Source organism: Neoarthrinium moseri (assembly GCF_022829205.1).
Source record: "Neoarthrinium moseri strain CBS 164.80 chromosome Unknown scaffold7_Wmoseri_CBS_16480, whole genome shotgun sequence".
NCBI classification, from domain to species: Eukaryota; Fungi; Ascomycota; class Sordariomycetes; order Amphisphaeriales; family Apiosporaceae; genus Neoarthrinium; species Neoarthrinium moseri.
In genome coordinates, this window is record NW_026055121.1 from 519,638 (window position 1) to 544,565 (window position 24,928).

At 56.3% G+C, this 24,928-nt stretch overlaps 6 protein-coding genes across 6 annotated transcripts; 3 read left to right on the plus strand and 3 right to left on the minus strand.

Annotated features, from left to right (window-relative positions):
• Positions 1–2,248: 2,248 nt before the first annotated feature.
• JN550_003104 (uncharacterized protein) lies at positions 2,249–5,092 on the plus strand (the record flags this gene model as incomplete). Its single annotated transcript, XM_049314471.1, has 3 exons — positions 2,249–3,686; positions 3,742–4,414; positions 4,465–5,092. The coding sequence occupies 3 exons, from the start codon at positions 2,249–2,251 to the stop codon at positions 5,090–5,092; spliced, it is 2,739 nt and encodes a 912-aa protein (XP_049174939.1).
• Positions 5,093–6,869: 1,777 nt separating this feature from the next.
• Positions 6,870–9,403, minus strand: JN550_003105 (uncharacterized protein; the record flags this gene model as incomplete). The annotated part of the gene is made up of 2 exons (XM_049314472.1): positions 6,870–9,211; positions 9,295–9,403. 2 exons carry the CDS (start codon positions 9,401–9,403, stop codon positions 6,870–6,872), a joined length of 2,451 nt encoding a protein of 816 aa, XP_049174940.1.
• Positions 9,404–10,007: 604 nt separating this feature from the next.
• JN550_003106 (uncharacterized protein) lies at positions 10,008–11,870 on the plus strand (the record flags this gene model as incomplete). The annotated part of the gene is made up of 4 exons (XM_049314474.1): positions 10,008–10,265; positions 10,330–10,579; positions 10,648–11,375; positions 11,442–11,870. The coding sequence occupies 4 exons, from the start codon at positions 10,008–10,010 to the stop codon at positions 11,868–11,870; spliced, it is 1,665 nt and encodes a 554-aa protein (XP_049174941.1).
• A 1,959-nt stretch (positions 11,871–13,829) lies between these two features.
• JN550_003107 (uncharacterized protein) lies at positions 13,830–16,163 on the minus strand (the record flags this gene model as incomplete). The annotated part of the gene is made up of 1 exon (XM_049314475.1): positions 13,830–16,163. The coding sequence occupies one exon, from the start codon at positions 16,161–16,163 to the stop codon at positions 13,830–13,832; it is 2,334 nt and encodes a 777-aa protein (XP_049174942.1).
• A 2,870-nt stretch (positions 16,164–19,033) lies between these two features.
• Positions 19,034–20,195, plus strand: JN550_003108 (uncharacterized protein; the record flags this gene model as incomplete). Its single annotated transcript, XM_049314476.1, has 3 exons — positions 19,034–19,424; positions 19,525–19,837; positions 19,892–20,195. 3 exons carry the CDS (start codon positions 19,034–19,036, stop codon positions 20,193–20,195), a joined length of 1,008 nt encoding a protein of 335 aa, XP_049174943.1.
• A 372-nt stretch (positions 20,196–20,567) lies between these two features.
• JN550_003109 (uncharacterized protein) lies at positions 20,568–23,335 on the minus strand (the record flags this gene model as incomplete). Its single annotated transcript, XM_049314477.1, has 2 exons — positions 20,568–20,660; positions 20,753–23,335. The coding sequence occupies 2 exons, from the start codon at positions 23,333–23,335 to the stop codon at positions 20,568–20,570; spliced, it is 2,676 nt and encodes an 891-aa protein (XP_049174944.1).
• Positions 23,336–24,928: the final 1,593 nt, after the last annotated feature.

Consider the following 24,928-nt stretch of genomic DNA (forward strand, 5'->3'; position numbering starts at 1 on the left):
CTTAGTGGGCATCGGTACAGAGTACCGTAGCACTGAGCAGCGAACCGGTCCGCTGTGCGAGACTTGCCTCTTTGGACGTGAAGCTGCCAGGCTGCTCTTCGTGACCGAGACAACGCCAGAACGGCATGCACAGGCATGCCTGTCCCTTCAACACGCATGCACATTGCTTGGCCAGTATGTAGAGTTGTGACGAGTTTGTTCGGCAGAGAGAGATGCTCACTGAGCGAGCGCGAGAGCGAGAGAAGGCCTGCAGCGAAACCACCAATAGACTGTCTTCCTTCACCACCCACACCTTTGGGCATCTCTGATCGAAGCTAAACCAGCCTCGACCTGCGTAGAATGCATCGAAGGACAACCACGCACCACCCAGCCCAGAGCATTTACGTACTGCGCCGTAGCCCCCAGGTGCCCACTGCACGAAAGTCAATGGCGCGCTAAGTTGGATCAACCGGAGAAGACGCCTCCATATTAAAAGTACGGTGTCGCCTCCAGAGGCAGCGTGCGTGGGCGACCTCCGACCATCCTCCATCCTGCGAATGCCTACTGCCCTCCCCCGAACTCGTACATAACCAGACACAACCGCAGACAGAAACACCCACAGGCTGGCCAGACGTTGCTCGTTTCTCGTACGTCGAGCCGGCGGATATTAGTCCCCGCAAAGCCTCCTCACATCGGACCAGACCTTTGTGGACGCTTGCTTATAAGCACCCACAAGCATCTAGCTGCCACCTGCATAGCACGAGCCCGCTACCCAGGCAGCTCCAGCGCCCCATCCGAGTGCAGCCGGGTGGTACCGTCCTGTGGACAGCCAGACCTCGGGGAGCAGACGGATGGTTCCTAAGGTCTCGCTAGGCACTGGAGCCCGGGCCCTTGTTTGGGGGACCTAATGATCAGTTAGGGGGTCCCTTGCCGCTAAAACCCAGGTCACCTCCACCATCCGTGGACGCTAAGCTCCACCAGCCACTTTCTCGCGGAAGTCTCGTGTCGCAACGTCCTGCCCAGCGCTTCCCCGCTTCCACAACCCTCGCCGCTCTCCTCCTCCACCACTGCTACCACTACCCTACCACCGCCAAACCTCACTTCACTTCTCTTAACACTCTCCTCTTCCCTCCTCTCCTCCCCTCCCGCCTCCCCTCCCCGTCCTCGGCACCCTCGGTCTCGAATGACGACGACAGCTGGGCTCGACCTCTTACACCACGCCTCTGCACCTCAACGACGGCGTGTACAGCTGTTTTGCGACGGGAGCGACAACCAGCAGCACAGCACAGCACCCATTCTTCAACAATGGGCATGTAACACCATCCCACAGCTCGTCGCAACTTGGCCCGTGACCGATCTTCGATAGGAGAGCTGAGCGCAGTCCCGGCTGTGATGAACACATTCGACTTTCCTTGACAAAGACACTGCTAGACTGGTTCCAATTAGAGGCTCTTATATACTGGGAGAACGGCGCGCATTGGTGACTTGACCGTCAAGTTCGGAGCCGTGAACGTCACTCTGTAATCGGGCGGAGACCAGGACTCTGAAAATCGTTTCTTGCGACGACCTCCACCAAACCATCCTCGTGACCTACTCACCTACGGGCGTTTTACTTTTCCGACCAATAACTCATTCACTTGCCTGTTCTTTGCGACTGTTAGACACCTCTTGCGATACCCGATCATAGATCTAATAACATTATTTTACTCACCATTCAGGTAAGCCCATCTTCCCTGCCGTTGCCCCCTCTCTTCGTTAGGATATTGCATTTTGGATTTGGGCATACATACAGCAATGTCAGGGTCGCTACCTGGCCAGCTGTCGAGCACACCAGCGCTCCAGGGAACCACAAGACGCATTGTTGAGACCAGTTCTTCACCTCAAGATTCAAAATATATGCAACTGCCCCGCGGACTTTTCGTCTGTCCCCAGGACGATCCACTGGGAGCGGAATTTGTTTCTGATCAGGCACCGAGCGCTAACGGTCACACGCAGCAACGGAGTTTTCGCAGTGCTTACATCTACGACGATATTCTCTGAAAGCAACGAACGAAACTCGACTGCTCTTTCTCAAAGTTTGCTTTGTGACGCCAGTTCTGAAGTGAGCCATTGTGAGGAACGACCACTCACTCACCCGCTCACTCACTCACACGCGTCCACTAGCACGTTTGGGATCACTTGTTGGCTGGACTTCCGAACGCGAATAGCTTCGATTTCCTGAATCATCAAGGCTTTTCCCGTCACCCGTTCATTAGTAATCATGAGCAACATGAAGTCTGCAGCGGCGCCCAAGCCCGGCCAAGGCGGGTTCCCCCCGAGCAATCAGTCTATTCTTCTGGATAAGCTTCACGTCCGTCGTTCAACACCAGACTCTGAGGCTCTTGCCAGCTCTGATGACGAAGCCGATGCTCATCAACGTCAAGACACTGCTCACACTGGGGCTCACCATCAGAAACCTGTGCGCCGAGCCTCTTGGCTGAACGATACCTCACAAAGCATGCCGCAGCCCAGAAAGTCATCTTTCGCCAGCAGCACCATGTCTCCCACAGCGTCCCACCCCAGCACACCATCGGCCGAGTCTGGTGCTGGCGTTTGGGGTGCGCATCCTGCTCACAACGCTGCTGTGGGTCGAGCTCACCAACCGTCAACTTTCCCTTGGGGCACTGGCATCTGGAACACAGACCGCAGCAAGGAGCCACCGTCAAGATTGAGCGAAGTTCTACAGTCGCCCACCTCGACTGGTCCTCCCGGCCTAAGCACTGCTGGTTCATTTGGAGGTGATAACTCGTTTTCACAGACATCACCAGGCCCTCGGGACCTCGGACCCAACCCGCAAATTCCATTCGCAATACCCCTTCATCCAACCCCCAAGACCTATCGCTCTCAGTCTTACTCGGTTGGGCAGCTCGAGCCAGACGCTAACAACCCTTCTATGCCCCCGTCGTCTCTTATGGCGGGTCGTGGAAGGGCTATTGGCCCATCGGGACTGCAGCACCGGCCTTCGCGCCCGAGCATGTTAAGTGAGATGTCGAATGACGGCATGCTGGGCAAGGTTCATGAGGTGGAAGATGATGATAATCAGAGCTCCCACAGCTCTGGGCATGGGACTTTGACACAACAGTCTGCTGAATCCAAAACAATCGAGTTACTTGCTCGTGAGAATGCAATGCTGCGTCAACAGCAACAACAGCAGCAACAGCAGCAGCAGCAGCAGCAGCAGCAGCAACAACAACAGCAACAATATCAAAACTCTCGAATTCGACCAAGGGCATCGACTACATACGGTCTGGGCAACGGCTACAGCGTCCATGATCCAGTTCCAGAGGAATCCGACTTTGCGGTGGACGAGCTCGATGAAGTTGGCGAAGGACATGATGCAGCAGCAAGAGCGAAACGTGCCATGAGTCGACGCATGAGCGAGTACGGTGCCGGCGCTTTCGGTAATCGTTCCCCGCTTTATCCGGTTGAGAACCGCAAGCTCGAAAATGTGAAGAAGGCATTCTGGCAAAGCTCCCTGGGCTTCGGTGGCCTAGGCGACATCCCACAGAGCCGCAGGCATTCGTTTGCCGATGTACCTACGCGTCAAGGTTCCATCAGCTCGATCGGAGAGGCCCCGTCGTTGCATGAGGTGAACTCTCCTGAGATGATGACTTCTCATGATTTCGGGGGCTTTTCCGAGGCGCCGAATTTCAATGCCGCAAATCCATGTAAGTTGATATTGTGACATCAAAATCGATATCCTATCCCTAATGCATCTCACAGTGTCGTACTTCACCCCTGGGGGAAACCATCCGAGTGCACAGCAAGCCATTGCATCGTCGGCTTACGCTAACCCCTACGCGTCGTATGGAATACCTGCTGCCCTGTCGAACCGTGCACCCTCCCCACATCGCAGTATGTATGGGATGAGCCAGCCGAGACATAACCAGTTGTTGCACATCGTCCTCTTCAAATGCTCTCGAGCCGACGTGTTCTACATCCAAGAGGGGACTGGTCTTACCGTGAAACCCGGCGACTTGGTCATTGTCGAGGCTGATCGGGGCACTGATCTTGGAACTGTGGATAGGAGCAACGTTGATTGGCAAACCGCCAAGGAACTTAAAGAGCACTATGCCGAAGAACATTACAAGTGGCTTATGATGTACTCTCAGAATGCAGCTGCTGCCCAAGAAGGCACAGGAGCAGGTTTAATGGCCGCCTCAAATGGGATGCAAGGTGGTGCTATCGGCGGCATGGGACCCCCCAGCCAACATCATATGCAGGAACCCAACGCTGGCGAGCTCAAGCCGAAGCTCATTAAACGTCTCGCGCAAAGCCATGAGATTCACAATCTTCGGGAGAAAGAGGGCAACGAGGCGAAGGCCAAACGCGTCTGCATGCAGAAGGTGAAGGAGCACGGCCTCAACATGGAGATATTGGATGCTGAGTTCCAGATGTGAGTCTACCCCAGGACTGGAACCAAGAAACCTGCTGACAGAAACCCAGGGATTGGAAGAAGTTGACATTTTACTACTTTGCCGATTCGTACATCAACTTCAACTCGCTCGTCACGGATCTGTTCAAGATCTACAAGACGCGAATTTGGATGTCTGCCATCAACCCTGCTTCGTTCGCCAGTCCAACGCTGGGCCTACAGGCTCCAAGCGGTATCGGGCCGGGGGCTATCGGCATCGGACGAGGCAATGGAGGTGCACCGAACAACACTGAGCGGCGCCAGAATCAGCAACAAGAGGGCCAGCCCAGTTACGCTGCAGGTGGCGCCGCAGGTGGTGCTGCAGGACGCCCGTTCCAGTCACCGTTCGGCCAATCGTTTCCTTCTGACCGATCGGTCGTATCCGGCAGTGCATACCCACCAGCTGGGTTTCCCATGTCTGCTTATGGGGCATTCGGAATTGGCTCTAGGGCCGGCGGCGTCTCCTATGTGCCTGGTATGATCTCGGGCGTGGATAATTACTCGAACGGTTTCCCTCAGGCTACGGACTTCCAGGCAATGCGAGGCAGATTCCCGAGCCCGCACGACACTTCCACACCGCAGGAGACCAGTGTTCCAGCAGGGGCGGGCCAGAATGAGTGGGTGAATTCCTTCCAGGGCCTGTCGCTCAACTCTCGTTAGACCCCGAAAGGGTCGACTACACCCCTGAGATGAGCAGAGCGTGCTCATTCTCGTACTATACTTCACTCGTTACATACGGATTTACATTCTTGCATCAAGTTAGCAAAGCTGGCCCGCGGCTACTTTGAAAAAGAAGACATCGGTCTGTCCGACAGACCTTGGCGTTGGCTGTTATGATTTGACACGCAAAGACTTGCAGACTCACGGACACAAGACTGGCCCCCGGATATGGCGGCATTTGTTTCATTCGGTTTCCGTACGAGCTCATCTGACTTATGATGGCATTCAAGAAGACCGCAAGACAAAATCGGATTTTTTATTATTTCTTCTTTTTCCAGGCAAGGGAGATCGACATAGACAGAGAAACCTGGCACGAGCATCGGGTGTAATTTGATATTCGAAAGGGAAGGGACGTTTTCCACCTGCACTTGGGTATCCCATGGTGTTAATTGTACGATCAATCTACTTCGCTTTCTCTTTCCTCGACGACGATCACGACGTGGTTACTTGATGGAAATCTTTCTTCTTTCGGTCAACCCTCTGGAAAGGAGGTCTTCTAGGGTTTCATAGGACAGGGCACAGAGAGAACAGGAAAAGTTCAGAGAACCAAGGATACTATCTAACAATTCATCGAGACCTGTGAAGAATCATGGTTTATATTTTGACGCGCCACTCCGCGTTCCTTGACCGCTAAAACCTTGACTTGTGACTCCGGCTAGCCGTGATGAGAAATAGAAGACGCCGTCGACCAACTACTGAACTTCTGTTTCTTGATTGAACGTCTCCGCGCGTAGTCAAACCCGAAGACCTTTAGACATAACATGGTGATGTCGCGTGCCCCCCCGTAGCTGGGTGAAGGTGGACCTGGCTGGCGTTCACTAAAACGGATCTACCCGCTGGAATCCCCGGGGAACTAATTAACCCTATGTGGGTACCCCTGTGGGCAACACCACAGTCCGGGGATAGCGAGCCGGCGCGAAGCGACCCCGAATCCCTGTGCTGCGCGCGCAGGGTAGGGACGGAGTATACCCAAGCAAACAGCAAACCAAGGTCGGTCGGGAACCGCCCAGCCCGCGCGAGGGGGGGTGGCACGATGGATGGTGCGCTCCCACATCGTACGTTGATCTGCCCCCCTTTCCTCGGTGCTGCAGGTTCAGAAGAAAAGAAACTGCCCTTTTCTTATATCTGTGTGTGTGTGTGTGTGTGTGTGTTCGCTCGTCGGGATTTGGTTGCGTGCTGGGTTCCTGGGACATGCGCGCAACTGCCGATCGGGGGTGGCGGGCGATCATCGATCGAGGAGGGGGCCAAGGTTTCTTTGCACGCACACGCTCGCAGTCTCGAGAATAGCTCTCGTGTCTCTCTGTCTCTCTCTGTCTCTCTTTAATCAGGGATATTGCGGCACACAGTCGGCTTTCCTGCTCCTGAGCCGCTGTTCATGCTGGTACTCGGTATGAATGCGGCGGGATGCAGGGGGGCCTTGGGGGGACCCGCTGCCTTCACATGGAGAAAGTGTTTCGTTGTTACTTTGTAGAAAATGGACAATAATGGAGGCACCTCCGGAAATAAACAAAAGGGCATGGTAGAGCCCATGGCCGCGCAATGACCTGCAGATGTGCCGGTGCCAGGATGTCCAGACCCCTGCGGGTTCGCGGCAAAGTCACAGGTGCGCAACACGTCCGTTTGCTTGTGCAGATATCTCGTAAACGTGAATTCTTTCCAAAAGTCGTAAAGCTGGGACCGAACGGGCGCCCTCTAATCTATCTAAGTCGTGATCTCTCTACTGGACATCCTCATCCATGGTCTCGTCTTGGAAGCCCTGGAACTCGGCCTCCTCCAACAGGGGACCGGTGAAGGGCCTCGCATCTCGGGGCCACATGCGCTTGTAGAGACTGACACCAATGCTGTCTTGGGGATTGATGCGTCCGTCAAAGGTGGCCTTGAAGTATCCATGCGTACCCAGAGCCTCCTTGACGTAACCGCTCCTCCCGCGCCTGGTCCACAGCGGGAGGGCCTTGAACCATTCCACGTCGTCGCGGTTGAAGAACATGTACCGGATCGTGACGACCTTCTTGTGGATGTGGTACGGGTGGCCAGTGAGAATGACACGTTTCGCGATGACTCTCGACGTCGACGGGGCGCGCGCCGTTCCGGTCGCCACGAGTTGTAGAGGAAGCTCAGAACCGTCCTCGTCGGCGTCCTCGCCATTCTCGGGCACAGTTCGCTTGAAGAACAGAGTCGGTACCGATCCCCAGGTGATAGGGCCCATGAAACTCGCGATTGCGGACTGTCCCGGGTGGAGGAACCTGCAGTACTTGTGCACGTCGTTCTCGGTGTTCCCGCTGAGGGAAAATAGGGGGTTCACGACGAAGCGGCGGGGGCCGCATTGGACGATGAGCTCTTCCTTGGCCTTGATTGACTTTTCGTAATCCTCCTTGTGGGTGACTTCAAAGTTCAATGCTGTCCTCTTGTTCTCATGCCTCAGCAATGAGAATAGTGTGATAGGTTGGGTAGGCTTGTACGTCTTCTGTAGCTCAGACGGTAGCCCCTTTAGGTAGACTTGAACTCTCGTGCCTGGTGCCACACCGCCGACCAATGCTTCCTGGATCGACCGATTCCTCGAGGATTGGTAGTTGGATATCTGTAAGAGTCTCGACCATTCTTCTGGTTCGTATGGCCTGTCTTCTTCCGTGTTCCATGGACTCGTCCTCAAACTCTTGAGTCCTCGATACTTTGCCAGTCTCTCTCTTGCAAGAACGTTGGGGAGCAGCTCGACCTCGTCCGGGAATTCCATGTCGTCCTCGGCTTCATCCCGCTTCCTAGCTCTGTACGCTGCCAATTGCTCAGCGTCATCCGCTTCGTCGAGCTCCTCGAACTTCTCCGATTGTGGGTATTCGGACATGGCGGCTTCTGTCGGTTCCGCAGCAGCCAGGCCCTCCATTCCGTCTTCGGGGGCTGCTTGTTCTGGCTCTGCGTCGGCATCTTCCATCTCCTCGTCATCCATATCCGACTCCGAGTCGGAGACATCTTCGAGGAACCATGCTGACTGATAGTTGGACGTTCCCTTGGGTAGCTTCTTTGGCAGTGCAGGCTTCAGCATCTCGTCCTCGGAGAAGTAGTGGTGATCGTCTAGAAGAACACCCTTCTTGCTGGTAGCAGCAACTGAGGCCAGGTCGTCGTTTGCGTCGTCCATCCGGGCCTCCTCGGGTGCTAGCTCGGCCAGATCATCTTGATCTTCCGTCGGTGTCTCCAGCACGTTTTCAGCGCCGGTCTCGTCCACGGCCATGTCGCCATCTCTCTTCCTCTTGGTTGCCAGAGGCGCGGCCACAATCTTCTCGATTTGAAATGAGCCCCAGTCGCCTACCTGGACCAGGCGGTCTGCCTTGAGGCCCTTGCCACGGACTACACCGGTGACGACGGTCGACTCTGACGACGAGGTGGGCCACTGGATCTCGTCGGCCAACATCCAACTCCTCTGATCCCTCCAGTTGATGCCCTTGGGTGTGGTGCTGCACAGCGACCTCATGAGGTTGGAGCACTCCTGCCTCGAGTCGAGGCTGTAGACCTTGCCCTGGTCGGGGTGGAAGTGTGTCATGAAGGAGGCCAGCGACTTGACGACATCCGGGCGGGCCTTGGCAGGCTGGATCCTCTCGAGGTTCTGAACGACGGAGAAGCAGGTGGACATGCCCTGGTTTTCGATACTCCGAATGATGAGCTCGCCCAGGGAGTCGACCTCGACGTCGGGCGACAGGACAAAGACGACAAAGTCGGCAACGCGAGCAGCGTCCATGCAGGCGGTCAGGTCGCGCTTCAGGGGGACGTACTGCAGCTTCTGCTTGAAGCGGTCGACGGAGACGCGGAAGCTGGTGTCGGAGACGTCGGACTCGATGTCGAGGCTGCTGTTGAGGCTCTTGATGGCGGCCGAGACATCGCCGTCGTGGCACAGGGGGACGACGGCAACGATCCTCGGGGCGCCATCCTTGCCGTTGAAGACCGAGTTCTCCTTCTGGTGCTCCTTGTGCTTGAGGACCTGGCGCTGCTTGGCCTGGTTTCGGCGGTCGAGTTTGGACATGACTTGCTGGTGGGGAGTCTTGCGCTGGCCCTTTTCGCTGCTGAGTTTGCCTGTGGAGCGGGGGGAACGAGAGCCGCGGGTTAGCCAGACGAAACATGGCAGAGCGCAGGATGGGGAGGGGGTCCTTTCGTACCCTTGGCCTGCTCTCGCAAGGCGCCCTTGGTGGCCTTCTTGGACTTGTAGCCCTTGTGCGAGACCTTGGTGGTCGGGCGGTGGGAGTGAGCCCCCACGGCGGACGGCATCTTCCCGTCGCCGCCTGCTTTGAAGCGGAAGGGGAGAGAAGCCACGGTGGTGGATGGCGGGCGGGGACGACTCCGAGGGACGTCGGGAACCTGTGAGGATGCAATGTGCGATGCCGCGCGGGGTAGGGAGGATTGTGGTGTGCAAGCAGCAGTTCTGTCTCGACAAAACTATCTCGATAGACGGTTGGCGACCCGACTATACTACGCCGTCCTGTCTGGTGGTGGTTGGCGGGGGCGAAGGCTTTATCAGGGTGCGATCGAGGGGCAGCGCTGAATATTTTTTTTGTGGTTATCGTTATCGGATAAGCCTACAGCGGCCTCTGGCGTGTCTGGAGCCCGCCAAGACCGACGGGACCCCCCTGTCGCCGCCCCGGTTTTCCTGCCGGACCCCGCTAAAAAGTTGAGCATGCGCTACCACTGGCCCAGAAAATTTCAGGACGACGGCCGGTGACAATCCGCAGCTCCCATCGCCCAGAGTGAGTGAAGTCAAGTCGGGTCGCCCTGCATCTCGCATCGTAGTCGCAACTCATCGCATTACAGCACAGCAGCCGCAGCTGCCACCGTCCCTCCCAGAGCCGAGCCCGAGCTGAGCCAGACCAGAGCCATGGAAGTCGACGACCTGGAAGTCACCGAGCGCCCCTCGGCAAAGGCACACGACAATGGCGCCGTCACCGTCAAGCGCGCGAGGACCGAGCTGATCCCCAAGCACGAGCGCGAGAGGATACGCCGCCACAAGGAGGCACGCCGCGACTACGGCCGCGGCAGCAAGATCGACGTCAAGGGCATCAAGGACAAGAAGCTGCGCAGGAACCTCAAGGGCTTGGAGAACAAGTACAAGGACGCGGCCATTGCCGCCAAAGACGTGAGCCGCCCTCCAAAACCCCTTCCCCTGACCACCAACTCTCCGTGTACTGACCAATTCCCAGGCCGAAGTCCTCCTCGAAAACAGCGCTGGATTCCTCGAGCCCGAGACCGAGCTCGAACGCACCTACCGCACACGACAGGACGAGATCCAGGAGGGCGTGTCGCTCGAGACGGCAAAGAAGCGCTTCGAACTGAAGCTGGACCAGCTGGGCCCTTACTGCTTCGAGTACAGCCGGAACGGCCGCGACCTCCTTCTGGGTGGGCGGAAGGGCCATGTCGCCGTCATGGACTGGAGGGCGGGCAAGCTCAAGGGTAAGTTCTCCCCAGGCGGCCCCTAACACCAGGAAGCTGGTCGGCTAATCTTTTTCTCTGCCATGTAGCCGAGCTACAATTGGGTGAGACCGTGAGAGACGTGCAGTTCCTGGCCAATAACTTCTTTGCCGTGTCGCAAAAAAAGTACGTCTATATCTACGACCAGGCGGGCGTCGAGATACATTGCATGCGCAAGCTGCAGGAAGTCTCCCACATGGAGTTCCTCCCGTACCACTACTTGCTAGCTACCGCGGGCTTGTCGGGATATCTCAAATGGCAAGACGTCTCGACGGGTCAGCTAGTCACCGAGATTCCAACCAGGCTGGGACCGCCCACCGCCATGTCTCAAAACCCTTGGAATGCCGTCCTTCATGTCGGCCATCAGAACGGCACCGTCACTCTCTGGTCGCCGAACTCTACCGATCCATTGGTCAAGCTGCTCGCCCACAAGGGGCCCGTGCGGTCTCTGGCTGTCGATAGGGAGGGACGGTATATGGTCTCCACGGGCCAGGACCGTAAGATGGCCGTCTGGGACATCCGCATGTTCAAAGAGGTCAACAACTACTTCACCCGGACGCCCGCCGCATCGGTGGCCATCTCAGACCGCAACCTGACAGCTGTGGGCTGGGGCACCTCTACTACCATCTGGAAAGATCTCTACACGAAACACAAGGCGGACCAAGAAAAGCAGCAGTCGCCATACTTGTCATGGGGCGGCGAGGGTAAAGCTATCGAGAGAGTCCGCTGGTGCCCCTTTGAGGATGCCCTCGGTATTGGCCATGATGATGGTTTCGATGTAAGCTATAGTTCACAGCTGAACCCAAGATTCTTTGCTGTCTTCATTTACTAATCAAAGCTTTAGTCTATTATCGTACCTGGCGCGGGTGAAGCCAACTTCGACGCCCTCGAAATCAATCCTTTCGAGACTGCCAAGCAGCGACAGGAATCTGAGGTCAAGGGCTTGCTCAACAAACTGCAGCCCGGCATGATCTCGCTTGACCCATCATTCATCGGAAATCTGGATCTGCGCTCCGAGGAACAGCGGAGGGCCGAGAGGGACCTGGATGCCAAGCCCGTGGATCTTGAGACCGAGATCAAGAACCGTGCGCGTGGAAAGAACTCGGCTCTGAAGAAGTACCTGAGGAAGCAAAGGTCAAAGAACGTCATCGACGAGAAGAGACTCAAGGTGGAAGAGCTCTGGAAGGAGCAGCAGCAGAAGAACCAGCAGAAGCGCCAAGAGAAGACTGCCGAGCTTGGCCCTGCTCTGGGTAGATTCGCAAGGAGGGAGTAAGCTTCGCGGTCCGGCGACCGAACAAAGTCGACAAGTCCGCGTATGCTAAGATTTGTCGACTTCATTCCTACCCGCACTCGGCCCTCCATGGTGCAAATTAAGTCTTATGGCACTAGATCACATGGAGAGCGCTTCATCAAGAGCCGCACTAGCGATTTGCACCATCCTACTAATAGGGCGAATGGCAAGGTGCATAGTTCGTACTAATTCGGTTGTTTGGCTTTGCAGTTGATTAGACCATCGACTAGCTCTCTCTGGAACGAAAGATCTGTAATGACCCCAACACATGTGGCTCATCTTTCTCGGTTTGCTGGGCACGGGCTGGTGTGGTTTCAAGATTTGCGCCCAACTTATATGCCAGGCCTGTACTCCCATGGTGTTAGGCATGCTCGCGTGGGTGAGTCAGCAGTCTGGGATATAGGCTGCTCGACTGGGAACGTATAGGTCATATAGCCAAAAGTTGATACTCGGTTGGACATACAAACAAAAGGCTGTGGCAGCTTCTGGCAAGATCCGGGGCCGATAGACGTATACCGATGGTCAATGTACACTGCCCGGACTGGGGAGTGGCTATCATGGCGACTATACCGGGAGAAATAAAATGAACAAGTTCTTGGACAAGTCCTACATGTCTATCGCACTCTTTTCGCTTTGTGTATACTAACTAAACGAATATTGCTCTATCTTCACCAAACCTGATTGACGACGACCGACCAAGCCTTGCTATTGCGCCGAAGGCATGCCACACAACCTCAAATTCCTGTCAATCGCTCTTCGGCCGGTATGTTAATCGGGACTTTGGACCTCTGATTTCCCTCCACGGGGCACAGGGGTGGATATTCCCACGCTGACAGACCATAGCCGCTCGTCTTAGTCATCAAGTCCTTTAACCGAAGTTGCTTGGTGTTATCGACGAACAATGGCCGACCACCATGTTCATCTCGGCTAGGTTCTCTCGTGGGGGGTAAAACACAGTCCAACAAGCAGACGTCGACAGATCATGGGCAAAGCTGGGGAGAAAGGAGGAATTTGAGTTCGTTTGCAATACAATACTATAACTATTTGCTCGGCCGCGGCCGTGGGGATATCATCAAGTCACAAGTCACAAGTTGCGCTGTTTTCCACCACTACTTTTTGTCTCTCTCACACACACACCCTTCGCCCCCTCGCCCCCGTCTCTCTCGTTCGTCCAGGGCGGCAAGCCAAGTTCAAAACTGAACCATGCCCCGGTATCTCCTTTGGACCTCTAGAACCCCTTGCGCAACAGACAACATGGAAAGAGGAAAAAAAAAAACACAAGTGCGGGCCCCTGGATTCGCTCACAAGCTCGGCAATGTCTGCTGCCGTTGGCAAGAACGGGTGGGTTCTTTTCAAATCATATCTCCTGTACGCCTCAATCGAATAGCAACTATATAGTACAAGGGATTCGGTCTGATTATCTCCTCGCAAAGACGCCAGTGGACAGTTCATGGGGTGGTCGGTGGGGGTTTCCCCCGCGTTCCCTCGGAAAGAGAAACCTAGTGTCGACCCATTTGTCGTAGCATACGAGGGCCAGATATGTTCTTAGCTGCTGGGTTTTGTCCGACCCTCATGGCCGTGAACGAGTGAATACCGGATTGGCTTGTGGAACAGATCTTGATCAGTCGTGATGGCGGCGGCGGTGGTGGTGAAAAGGAAATAGTTGCAGATTGGGCGTCGTAGTGAGACGCGCAGATGAACGGGGGGCCGCGCCGGTGCCCCCGTGAACGACGAGCCCTTATCCCTCGGGTCCTCCATACACAGTGAAATGGTGGTAGTGGTATCATGTCGTGAAAATCGTCGTCATAGTAGTATACATTAGCAAAGCAGCAGCCCGCTTTCCCCCTTCTTGAGTCAGAATCCCAAGGCCTTCGGTCGACGTGTGACTGGAGGTCTCAATATCTCTTGCATCCAAAAGCCCAGTCCTTGGTTTCTCGCCTTCTACGAGCCGTTCGCCGTGTCGAATACTGACAAAAGGTCCGGCTCAGGCATGAATTTCTCGTCATCGAGACGGATGGCCTTCTTAAGTATCTTGACGGTCGCCATCACCACGTCCTCAGACTGTGACCATGGCCCAAGTCGATCAATTATCCTGGCAACAGGGCCAGGGTCGTCTCCGGCTTGACCGCCGTCGATTTTCCTCCTGGACTCTTCTGATAATCTCCACGCTTGCTCCTGTTCTCTCATGACCCCGAATAGTTCGCGTGCCGTGTTGGCGTTTTCGGGACCCATAGCCACCAACGTTTTGCTATACCACACAAGGGATATGGCGTGCAATCTCATGAAAAGCGCAAAGACTGGGCTCGATTGCATGCAGTCGGATTTATACACGCGCATCAGCGGCATCAAACTGCGCCACTGACTAGCATCGCGCTGTTTGCGCTCAGCCTCCCGCGCCTCGTCCTGCGCTTTGAAGCCTGTCATGTAGGCCACCGTAGACTGGATCACGGCCGCCATGGCAGCGTTGCGCTCTTTCGTCGTGGGATTCGTGGACGTGGACGCCCCGTCCCTCGGTTTCACGATGCGATCTCGCTTGTGTTTGAGCTTTGTGCCAATGGCCACCAGGTCAGAGTGCTGCTTCCTAAGCCTGTTCGCTCTTTCCGGGTCCACCGATGCAGACCGGCGATCCGTGTTGACGCCTGCCGGGGTGACGTTTGTGCCACCCGGTGTACCGGCCTGAGAACTGCTCGAAGCCACCCGCTGCATGGCGGAACTGTGCTTGGACGGCGTTGAAGGTTGAGGCGGCTCCGCCGTTCTCGGGCGCTTAATCGCGGACGGCTGCTCGCTGACATCTGTTGAGGCACGGGGGCGTTTGCGGGCGGCAGTCGCAGACGGCGGTTCCAGGCTGTCGGACCGTTCCCTGGTAGCATGTTCGTCCTTCCTCGTCGACTCTGGTACATCCCTCCTGGCAGTCTCTTGCTTCTTCTTCGGAGCCAATGCCAGAAGTCTCGACACCGTCTTGCTCAGCTTTTTCGGGTATTTTAACCTCACAATCATCGGGGTCTCTTCTTCTCTCTTTTCCTTCTTGGTGTTGCTGCTGTCAACGTGAATCGTCTCCTCCTTTGCTGGCTTTGCGACAGACTTCTTTGCACTGCTGCCGGGGGAATCCACCGCGGAGCTGCTCTTTTGGCTCGGCTCCTTGCCCGAGCCTGGCTTCTTCTCTTTTAAAACCTGCTCAGCCAGCGCTTCTCTGACTATAGGTGGCAATGTGGGAGACAGGAGAGGCGGGATCTCCAATCTTGACTTCTTGGCCGTTGACGAGGGCTCGTGTTCGTCGCGTGGCTTCTTCAATTGCAGCTTTGCATCCTTGTCCACCTGTTTCTTCAGCGGGCTCGGCCGGGGCTCTGCTTTCTTGTCAGGGTAATCGGAGGCGCCAAGTGGTGACAGCAAGGGCGGTATGTGCGGCTTCTCCTTCTTGGGTGTTCCATGGGTGCTATTGGCGGACTTCTGGGACTGAGACCCGTTGACCTGGCTATTCGGCCGCGGAGAAACGCCGCGGCTGCTGGAGTTGCTAGTTGCTGATTTCGTGATGCCGTTTGGCAAAGGCGACGGCTTGAGCTCCTTTGCCGACTTCTTGTCATGAGCGACCAGCTTATCGGCCGGTTTGTTGGGAGTGTCGGGCCTGGGCGGTGGACGCGACGTGGCATTGGGTGTTGTGCCTTCGATCTTGGTGCGCTTGGCCGACCTGCTCTCGTCGTTGACATCCGAAGGCCGCTTCTTTCTTTCCGGGGAGGGACTGGTGAGGCGGCGCACGTCGGGCTTGGGGGGCAGGCTGGGATGCGCCTTGTTGATGGCAGCCTTGCGCAGCATGCTGTCGGCAGCGGAGGTGCCGTTCTCCTTCTTAATGGTGGGCACCGGTGGCTGGTCCTTGACGGCGGCGTGCTTGGGCGCGGTGGGCGCGCTCGGGGTCGCGACGGAGACGGCGGCAGCCTTCTTGGGGGAGGACCCCTCGGACGGGAGGGATTCTTGCTTGCGACTCTTGTAGTCCTTCAGCGACAGCTTGGTCTTGGGCTTGTTCGGGTCCGACTGGGGCCGTGGGGGCTTGGGCGCATGGCTCTCCTCCTTGCGGATGTCGGAGTGGGCTCTGGTGAGAAGCAGACCGCGATCGGCGTCGAACAGAAAGGTCATGTACTGCAGAGGCCGGATGACATCCTCCTCGAGGCGGGTATCGTTGGGATGCAGGTGGTAGCGCGAATCGGGCGAGACAGACAGGTGGTGCGGGCGGTCGGGCAAGCTGCTGGCTAGACTCTTGATGGACTTGGCCGCCGCCTCCATGGTCGTCCCTTTGTTCTCATGCAACGTCGAGCTGTTGCGCGCGGAGGTGGGATGGTGGCATCAAAGGGGAGCGCGGGCGCCGGCTGGGGGGCCGATCTTCTTTTCCTTCTTTGTTGTTGTCCAAGGATAGTCACCTGGGTATGCAACTCAAGTGCGCGCGCGCGCGCGTGTGTGTGTGCGGGTATGTGTCTGCGTGGTGTTCGTCCTCCAAAGCAGGTGGAACGTCGTGGCCAGGGCCAGGGGTGTGGGTTGTCCAAAAGGCTGGAGAGGACGGGCAGACGGGGTAGCAGCCCGGCGGCCGTGGGCGTGTGGTGGGTTGAGATAAGACGGGAAGGGATGGGAATGTCTGACTTTAGAGTTTAGCGGGATCGTTCCCAGGTTCAACCTCAGAGAGGGCCGGCGACCAGAGAAATCCAATGAGGGGGATGCGATGCGGTGCGGTGGGCGAACAGGAACACATGGTGACCCGAACCAAACAAGCACGCATTTGCGCCTCAACCTCAACCTCAACCTCAACCTCGACCTCGACCTGCTATCCCCATGTACTCTAGCGAGCAGAGATACAGACAGCGAGAGACAGGAGCAAGTTGCGCGGGCGAGATGGAGGAGTGGACTATACACAGCAGAAATGACTGACCTCTTCTCCTAACTTTGGTATTGTCTCCCCCGGTGCGTGTACGTGTGCGTGTGCGTGTGCGTGTGCGTGTGCGTTTTGAGGCACCTCTGTTTCGAGGCACGTACGGGTCGGTCTGAAGTGCACGCGAGGTTGAGCGACGGGCAATGGGCAGCAGGCAGATGGGGACTACCGAGCGCGATGCACCCACACTGCGCACCCGTATCGCGGCACGCCAGGACCTAGCTACCTTGACTAGCGCCTGCCTGGGGGAAGGTATTGTTCTCGGGCGAGCATGAGGATGGGATTGGGAGAGATGGAGACGCAGGTCACAGAAAACGCGACGGGGATGCCGACGCAGCTTGGCAACTGATTGGATACAGACCGTCTCCCTCTCCTCTCCAAGCCGAACCGGTGCAGTGAGCGAGCGCGCGAGCTCTTGGTCATAACCGGAAACAGGGCAGGACAGACAGTTGACTTGGCTAGACTAGACGTCAGGCTTTCGCAGCAGCGCATCACACATTCCGATGCACCAGATGTCGCGACGAGACGTGTAGCTACGTCCCTAGTTAACGTAGGGAGCTGGCTGCCATGGCCGACTCGTGACTCGTGCGTGCCGTCTTACCGTACCCTTGGTGTCGAGAGCCTGACTTGAGCACTTACACAGTACTAACTCCGGGGGGCCTTGCTGCTTGCTTGGTCTACTCCACTGGCTTTGCAGCGGCCGGCAGCCAGCGCCCAGTGGTGATGGACGTAGCTTAGCGGTAGCGGAGCGGGCCCGCGGCAGGTAGCGTGCGTAGCTCGCAGGACACGGGGCGGCTTGGAAGATGCTGACGGCGTCTATAGATCAGGCCGAGGGAGAGAGATAGAGTCCCGACGGATAGGATCACGGCTGCGGTGTACTTATTAAGAGACATTCCTACCCGTGTCAGGTCGAGTCGCTTTAGTCCTCGCCAAAACAAGACCCAATTCGACAAGTCTTCGAACCGGAGAGGTGTAACACGCATCAGATCACGGCCGAACGCGTCAATGGGGACGGGGACGGACTGTACGAACCAACTAATCCCTACCTTCGGTAACAGTAGCTTGACTTGCAAACCACCGACCACTACCTTAGTTAATGCCGATCATAGCAGTGAACTCTATCGACTACCTACACCATAGCCACTCCACTGGGCCGAAGACGTGCTGCCTCTTGCCCTTCACCACTTCATTGAATCACTTTCACTCAATCAACTGGCAGATGCCGCAGGGCTGCGTGGCTGACCGTAAGCAAATCGACATGCATGGTCCCTAAGTCCTACAGCCAAGGCATATACCGCACAGTACACATGGGCATACTGTAGCAATCGAAACCTAATCGATCCGCCCACGCCCACATCAGATTACTTGCAGTCCATATTGGGGGGGGCTTTCCATCCTTCATAACGCGCATTCAAGCTCCCGCCGCTCCGCTCTGCCGACTCTGCAATCGGTGACCAGCTTGTTCCTTAATTACACACAACCGTGAGATCAGACACACGCCCACGCCCACGCCCTGCTGTGTGCTTACAACCTGCCCAACCGCCAGCCTCAGCCGGCCAGAGAGGCTGCCCGCCGACTGGAAACAGCGTGGGGCCCCACCCCTTGGCTTGCCTGGCCCCTTGCCCCTGGCCCCTTTCTGTAAGTTACATGGCAAGGGAATTGAGAATTCCCCGATTTTCAGCCTCATTCAACGGCCCTTGATGATCAACCTGTTGCTTACCGGACATGAGAGAGAAATTGATTCGTCACAGTTCACCTTATAGGGAGACAAACAGTCGCTCTTTGACACGTTGCCCAGAAACTCTAGGTCGCCTGGAGGTTCCGCGGTCATAAATTGCTATAGATTGCTATCCAGGTGGAAAGTTGCGGGTCTTGGAAAGTAGTTCAAGCTAGGTAGGTATTTAGCAGTAGATGCCACAATTTCTACCAAACACACGGAAGCGTGGTCCATGTCTTGCTGCGGGATTCGAAAGGTGACTAAACCCAACAAAGTGAACTGGAGAGATAAATGTAATATATATGCACTCTTTCATCAATCATAATCATCCATATCTTCCTGTTTTTTCTGTCGTGTCTTGGGTACTCTTCAGGGGAGCCAAGCATCCTGGAGCCGCATCGACGTCGACTTACATAACCCACCCACTTTGCTCTCGATAAGACCGCCAAGGAAAGCCAGTCACTCCCTCCCAAAACATCTGCACCATCGACCAGCAGAGAAAGAGAGAGAGAAAACATGTCCGACAAGCCCAACGCCTTCACGCCCACGGCGGCGCTGCTGTCCACCAGCATCGTCGCCTTCCTCAGCGGCTTCATGCTGGGCATCTACTCGATCCGCGGCTACCTGATCCCGCCCTCCATGTCCGAGGAGCGCCGCCGCAACCTGACCGACCCCGTCGAGAGCGACGAGTCCGACGTCGACGTCGACGACAGCCTGCTCGACCACGCCCCCAACTGGGCCAACAGCACCGACGCCGACAAGCGCGACGGCCTGAAGCAGAACCGGCCCAAGAAGGCCAAGGCCGCCAGCGCCGTCGACCCCTCGACCAGCGCGCTCGCCGCCGCCAGCCCCAACGAGGAGTGCAAGCTGGTGCTGGTCGTGCGGACGGACCTGGGCATGACCAAAGGTACGAAGGAGCCGTCGACACAATGACGAACCAACTCCCCTCCCCCCAACCCCGAGGCGCACAAAGGCTAACGCAGGCAACCCTTTTCCCCGAACAACAGGCAAGATCGCGGCGCAGTGCTCGCACGCCACCCTGGCGTGCTACAAGTCGCTGGCGCGGCAGCCGGCGACGTCGGCCGCGGGCCAGGTGCTGAAGCGGTGGGAGCGGCTGGGGCAGGCCAAGATCGCGGTGCAGACCAAGTCGCAGCAGGAGCTGCTGGACCTGATGGGGCGGGCGCGCGCCCTGGGCCTGACGGCCGAGGTCATCCAGGACGCCGGCCGCACGCAGATCGAGGCCGGCAGCATGACGGTGCTGGGCGTCGGCCCCGCGCCCAAGAGCCTGGTCGACCAGGTCACCGGCGGCCTGAAGCTCTTGTAACTGCAGCGGGTTCGGAGGGAGCGCTGGACCAACGAACGCGGTTGACGAAGATATCCTCGCCCCCTTCTCCAGGGCGTACCGAGCGACATACGCTGCACTACTCTACAATCGGTCTTCGGCGGCACCTTGGACGGGTACGAGTGGATTAGTATGGCAGTGTTCATCGCCGGTCATGCGTGGACTAGAGGGGAAGGTGCATATGTCATCATCGCCATGCGCAACTCCCATGCACATGGTAGCGAGGTTGGCACAGAGAACACGGCGGCATTTTGTGGTATAGACGGCGTTTCGGAAAGCGAAAAGGCATATGATTTGCGGCGAGGCGTCATTACGAAATGTACAACCACCACTTAGAAAAATGGGATGAGGGCACATACATACATCAGCACGCAAACTAGACTCGCGACTTGAGATTCAAGTACTCTCTATTCCTTGAAGGCCTACATAGTGAAAACGGACTAGTGCAGCGCATTCCTCTCTGCAAACCACCGGACGACATGGGTGTCGTCAAGCCTCAATGTGAGGCCCCCTGACCAGATGCTTTCCTTGGGGTCTGTACAGCCTCGAGAGCTTCTCTACAGGTACCAAGACTACTTGCATATAACCCCTTGGTCGTTTCCTCCCCCGAGCAACAGCAAAACAGTTTTCCGTGATGGGTATACGTATCGATGCAAAACAGAGCCTTCCCTTAAAAAATAATTCCATGTACAAGGAGTTGATTGAGTTTCATCGTCTAGTCTCGCCTCTTCGCCCGTCGTATGTTGGCAATAGAATATGTGCATGGGTTTCCGATTTTTCCAATATTTGAGCCGGTTCGACCTGCGACCTGGGAATATTCCGCGGAACAGCATTCCGCGGAACGACCTTTGTGGCTAATGCTGGGCATTGGTATCGACTCGTAACGGATATACCGGAGCGGTATTGACACCATTAGTATCTAGCTTCCGCTTCTTGCTAGGCTCACCCGTATTTCTTTGCGGCGTCGCCGAGCGCTTCTGCTGCGATCCACGACTGAGCTGCTCTAAGACATTCTGAAAGGCATCTAACCTTTGCCTGTAGTTTTCGTAGTACACGTATAGGCTGTCTATGCGTGGGCCTAGACGTGTACAGTATGCCTCAATATGTTTGGCCATCTCGACACACATGGCCTGTGTATTGATATTATTCAGCTGAGTATTCAAGCCTTGAATTGCGAACTCTTGAGACTCCAGTGCCTGTTGGGTCCTGGTGCGCGTTTCGTCGCAGGCGGTGTAGACTTTCTGAATACTGGCCTTGATGGCACTGGCGTCGGCATCATGAGATCCGGCCGCGTCCTCCAACCTGGCTGACAATTGAGTGAGACTGTCCGATAGCTCCCTGAGCTGGTTGGCTTGTGCCACCGTTCCATCTTCCATTACTTTGATCCGGGCGGCCAAATTCAGGTCGCCGGTCGCGGGACTAGCACGAGAGTCGAGCTGAGGAGTAGGGGCCGGCGTTCTTGCTTGCACAGGCTTTGCCTCAAGTGTTTTGATACGAGCTTCGTGCTGATCCATAGTCTCGCCAATGGCGTCGGTCATGGCTTCCACGGTCTTCTCAACTGTTTCAATAACACTCGGCTCGATTTCGGACATCCTCTGCTGTGCACTCGCTAGTTTCTGATCAATTTGCTGCACGGCGGCCTTCAGATTTTGCGACTCTTGATGCGCTCGTTGAACCTCGGTCTTGAGGTTTTCTGACTCTTGATGTGCTCGTTGAACCTCGGTCTTGAGGTTTTCTGACTCTTGTTGCGCACGTTGCACATCAGCCTCGAGGCCTTGTAACTTGGCACCGTGCACTTCAATTGCAGGATGTACAGCTGGTTCGGCACGGGATCCAGATTCTTTGATGGATCGAACATCCGCCGTCACCTCCAGGAACTGCCGGTCATACCTCTCAATTTTCTCTGGCACCTCCAGTGAGACCCAGTTGTTGATGAGGGAATTGAAGTCCTCGGAATCTATGTTCTCAGTTCGCTTTTGGATACTGGAGACGGCACTTTGTATTGTTAACATCTTGGACTCCAGCCCCTCTAGCGACGTGGCAAGCTCCTTCGACTTGTCTTGGCGACGCTCAATTTTACGAATGCTGTCGCCGTGTTGGCGGAGTTGATCCTGAACTTCTTTCGAGGCAGACGTGGACTTGGCTAGTCCTTCGGGAGCCACCTTTGATTTCTGGAGTTTGTCAATACTCCGCTGTAGAGGATCAACCTTGCGTATTGTGTCTTGATGCTGACGAACTTGCCCTTCGAGCTCCTTCAGCTGTGCAGCAGTCTTGGCCATGTCGGCAGAGGTGGCCTTGGACTCTTTCAGCTGGTTAACACTCGACATGGCAGAGGCTAGCTGTGCTTTGACGGTGGAAGCCTGTTCGCATACAGCGTCCAGGTCTTTTCGCAGACTAGCGGTCTCATTTTCTCGACATTTCCTTTCAAGATTCTGGTCGGGAAGCCCGTTGATGAAAAGCTCTAGCGACTTGACTCTGTCCTCGGATTCCTTGCAACGGACTTGGAGAACATTGATCTTCTCGCCCGACTCTTTCTTGTCGGCTTCCAGCTGCTGGATTTTGTGGCGAGCTTCGGTCATATCCTTCTGAAAATTCTTCTGGAAGACTGTGAATCTCTCTTCAAGAGACTGGATAGCAGGGGCATGGTCAGGAGCCGCTGGTGCGGCGGTCGGCGGTGTTGGCATTTCACTTTTCTTGTTGCTGACGATTTCCGCCGCTACACCCTCTAAATCTTTGAAGAAGGACTTCTCATTCGTCCGCCATTTTGTCTCCAGCTCATTGATGACCAGGTCATCCTTCTCCTTGGTTCGCTGATAAATCTCAAGCACCTGCGGGAAGTCGCCAGACCTCGCCTGCGACTTCTTGAATTGAGCATCTCTAGCCTCCCTCTCCTTTGCCCTCCTCTTTCTCTCTGGCCCGAATGCGCAACGCCAATACAGGTCTTCGCTGAATCGGAAGAGCACATCAAATACGGGCTGAAGGCTGGGGTCTCTCGTCTTGGGAATGACTGAAGCTACAATCGGGCTTGGTATCGCAGAGGAAGCGGGTGCGGATGGGACTGCTGATTTTGCCAATGTCGGGCCTGAGGGCGCGACACGGGAGGAGATGGACGGGTTGCGAGGGCCGGTGGGAGGACTTCTCGCAGAAGATGCCGAGGCGCGTGGCCCAGTTGGCGCGTTGAGTACAGCCGGGTCGGTATTGAGTGACAGGCCCTTGGTCCTACTATCAGCCTCCCGCCCTCGATCTGTCGGCCTGTCCTGCCTGTGTTCGCTGCGGGTTGGAGAGGTCGAGCTCAATCCACGGTCGCTGTCACGACGGACCGGCGCCCTATCCCTCTCACGGCTGCGGTCGCGGTCGCGGTCGCGGTCACGGTCACGGTCACGCCCCCTCGCGTCTCCTGGCCTATATGATTCGTAGCCCCCGAGCCCCGAGCGGCGTCGGTCGTCGTCGAACCCATACTGTCGTTGAAACGCCATTCCGTGCCGGTGTCATGCTGCGGAAGGCGGTGGTCAGGACGGGCAAACGGGCCGAAGCAACGAGGCCGTCGGCCTACCTAGAGTCTCTGTGCCAACTCCTCAAGCAGGTTCTGGGCGCCTAGTGTCGAGGTTGCAGATATGCCCTCCCGAGCCGTGGAAGTGAAGGTGGTAGGCAGATAGATGGTGCCTGCTTCAAGCTGGATCCCCAGGATTTGGCTTCAGCCGGGTCACATTGCCCGGATCCTTCGCGCCTGCCTCTCGAGTCTATTCGGCACGTTCGAAACGGCGATATTGACTTGACGGCGAGGACCAAGATTTGCGTTTCCGCCACCCAGTGGTTTGGCTCGCTTTTGCTGGACTGCAGGCGCGCATCCAAGTGACATGCGGGACGCGCCTCCAAATTTGGGTAGAATTGGGGTTCGCAGGGGTTGTGGTGCAGTGTGCTGCGACCTAAGCCGTTCACGGGTCGAAGGACGAGGGGGAAGTGCATGTGCAAGTGCAGGCGCTCGCCTTCGTGCACAGAGTGCAAACTCGTCGTCGAGATATGGCGGCGAGCCGAATTTGCTGCGTAAAGACTCGTAGTACCGTATCTTGTCGTATCGGTGTAGACTTGAAGCCCAAAGTGATAGGCGGGAATCGGTTGCAGCGCCCGTGCAGTAGTAGAGGACACAAGATGGCTGCGTACCCACTCCTGCCCAGCTTCCTACCACTCAACTTGAGTTCTATGTCGAAAGGATGGAGTTGAGGGGGAGGAGGCAGTCAGCCAAGCCGAGCACCCCTTGCATCAACACGACTGGACGAGACGTTATCTATAGTTCCTCGCAGTGCGTGTGTGAAAGACCGGACCAAATTATATTCAGACGCAGACGGGGTAGGTGAGAGGGTGATACCTGATACCAGATCTGGAACTTGGGAGTTTTCTTTTCGTTCAGCATGCGAACGCAAGGGGGACCTGGATGTGCGAGAGGAAAAAGAAAGCAGAACTCGATTGAATGAGAGCGCTGCAGAGGGCTATGGAGGTGCGTGAAGAGGGGCCTTGTCCGCCAATTGCAAGGTGTTGGTCAGAAGTATTCCCTTGCGTAGAGAGGAAAACGAACGGGGTGCCTGAAAAAAAGCAACAGCCTGAGAAAAATGAGTTATACGGCGACCTGGACGAATGGCAGGCCGATGAACCAGAGAAATGGTGTGGTTGCGAAATGCGGGCATCAATCATGGAGTTGCACCGCGTTTGCATGAGAATCCGATCCGGGCTTCCTGACAAATGAAGATCTGGACAGGCATCATTTCCATAACCAGAAGGGCAGGGCCGACGATGTCAACGAAGTAGTTACACACAGGCACGCACAACTGGGTCTCTAGCAAGCCCAGCGCTAGGAGTTGGGTTCGGGAACGTGACCCGTTGTTAGTGTTCAGTCAGCTGGAGGAAGCAAACATTGTTCGAAATGCATACCATAGTACGTACATAGGCAGTAAGGATATATCACATCCCAGCAAGGGTGTTGCCCCCAAACGGTGCTGGGGTTTCCGTTTGTGCAATACTATGGCACGTGAGGTGATGGCATGGCGCCTGCGGCCGTCTGGAATCGGCAACTT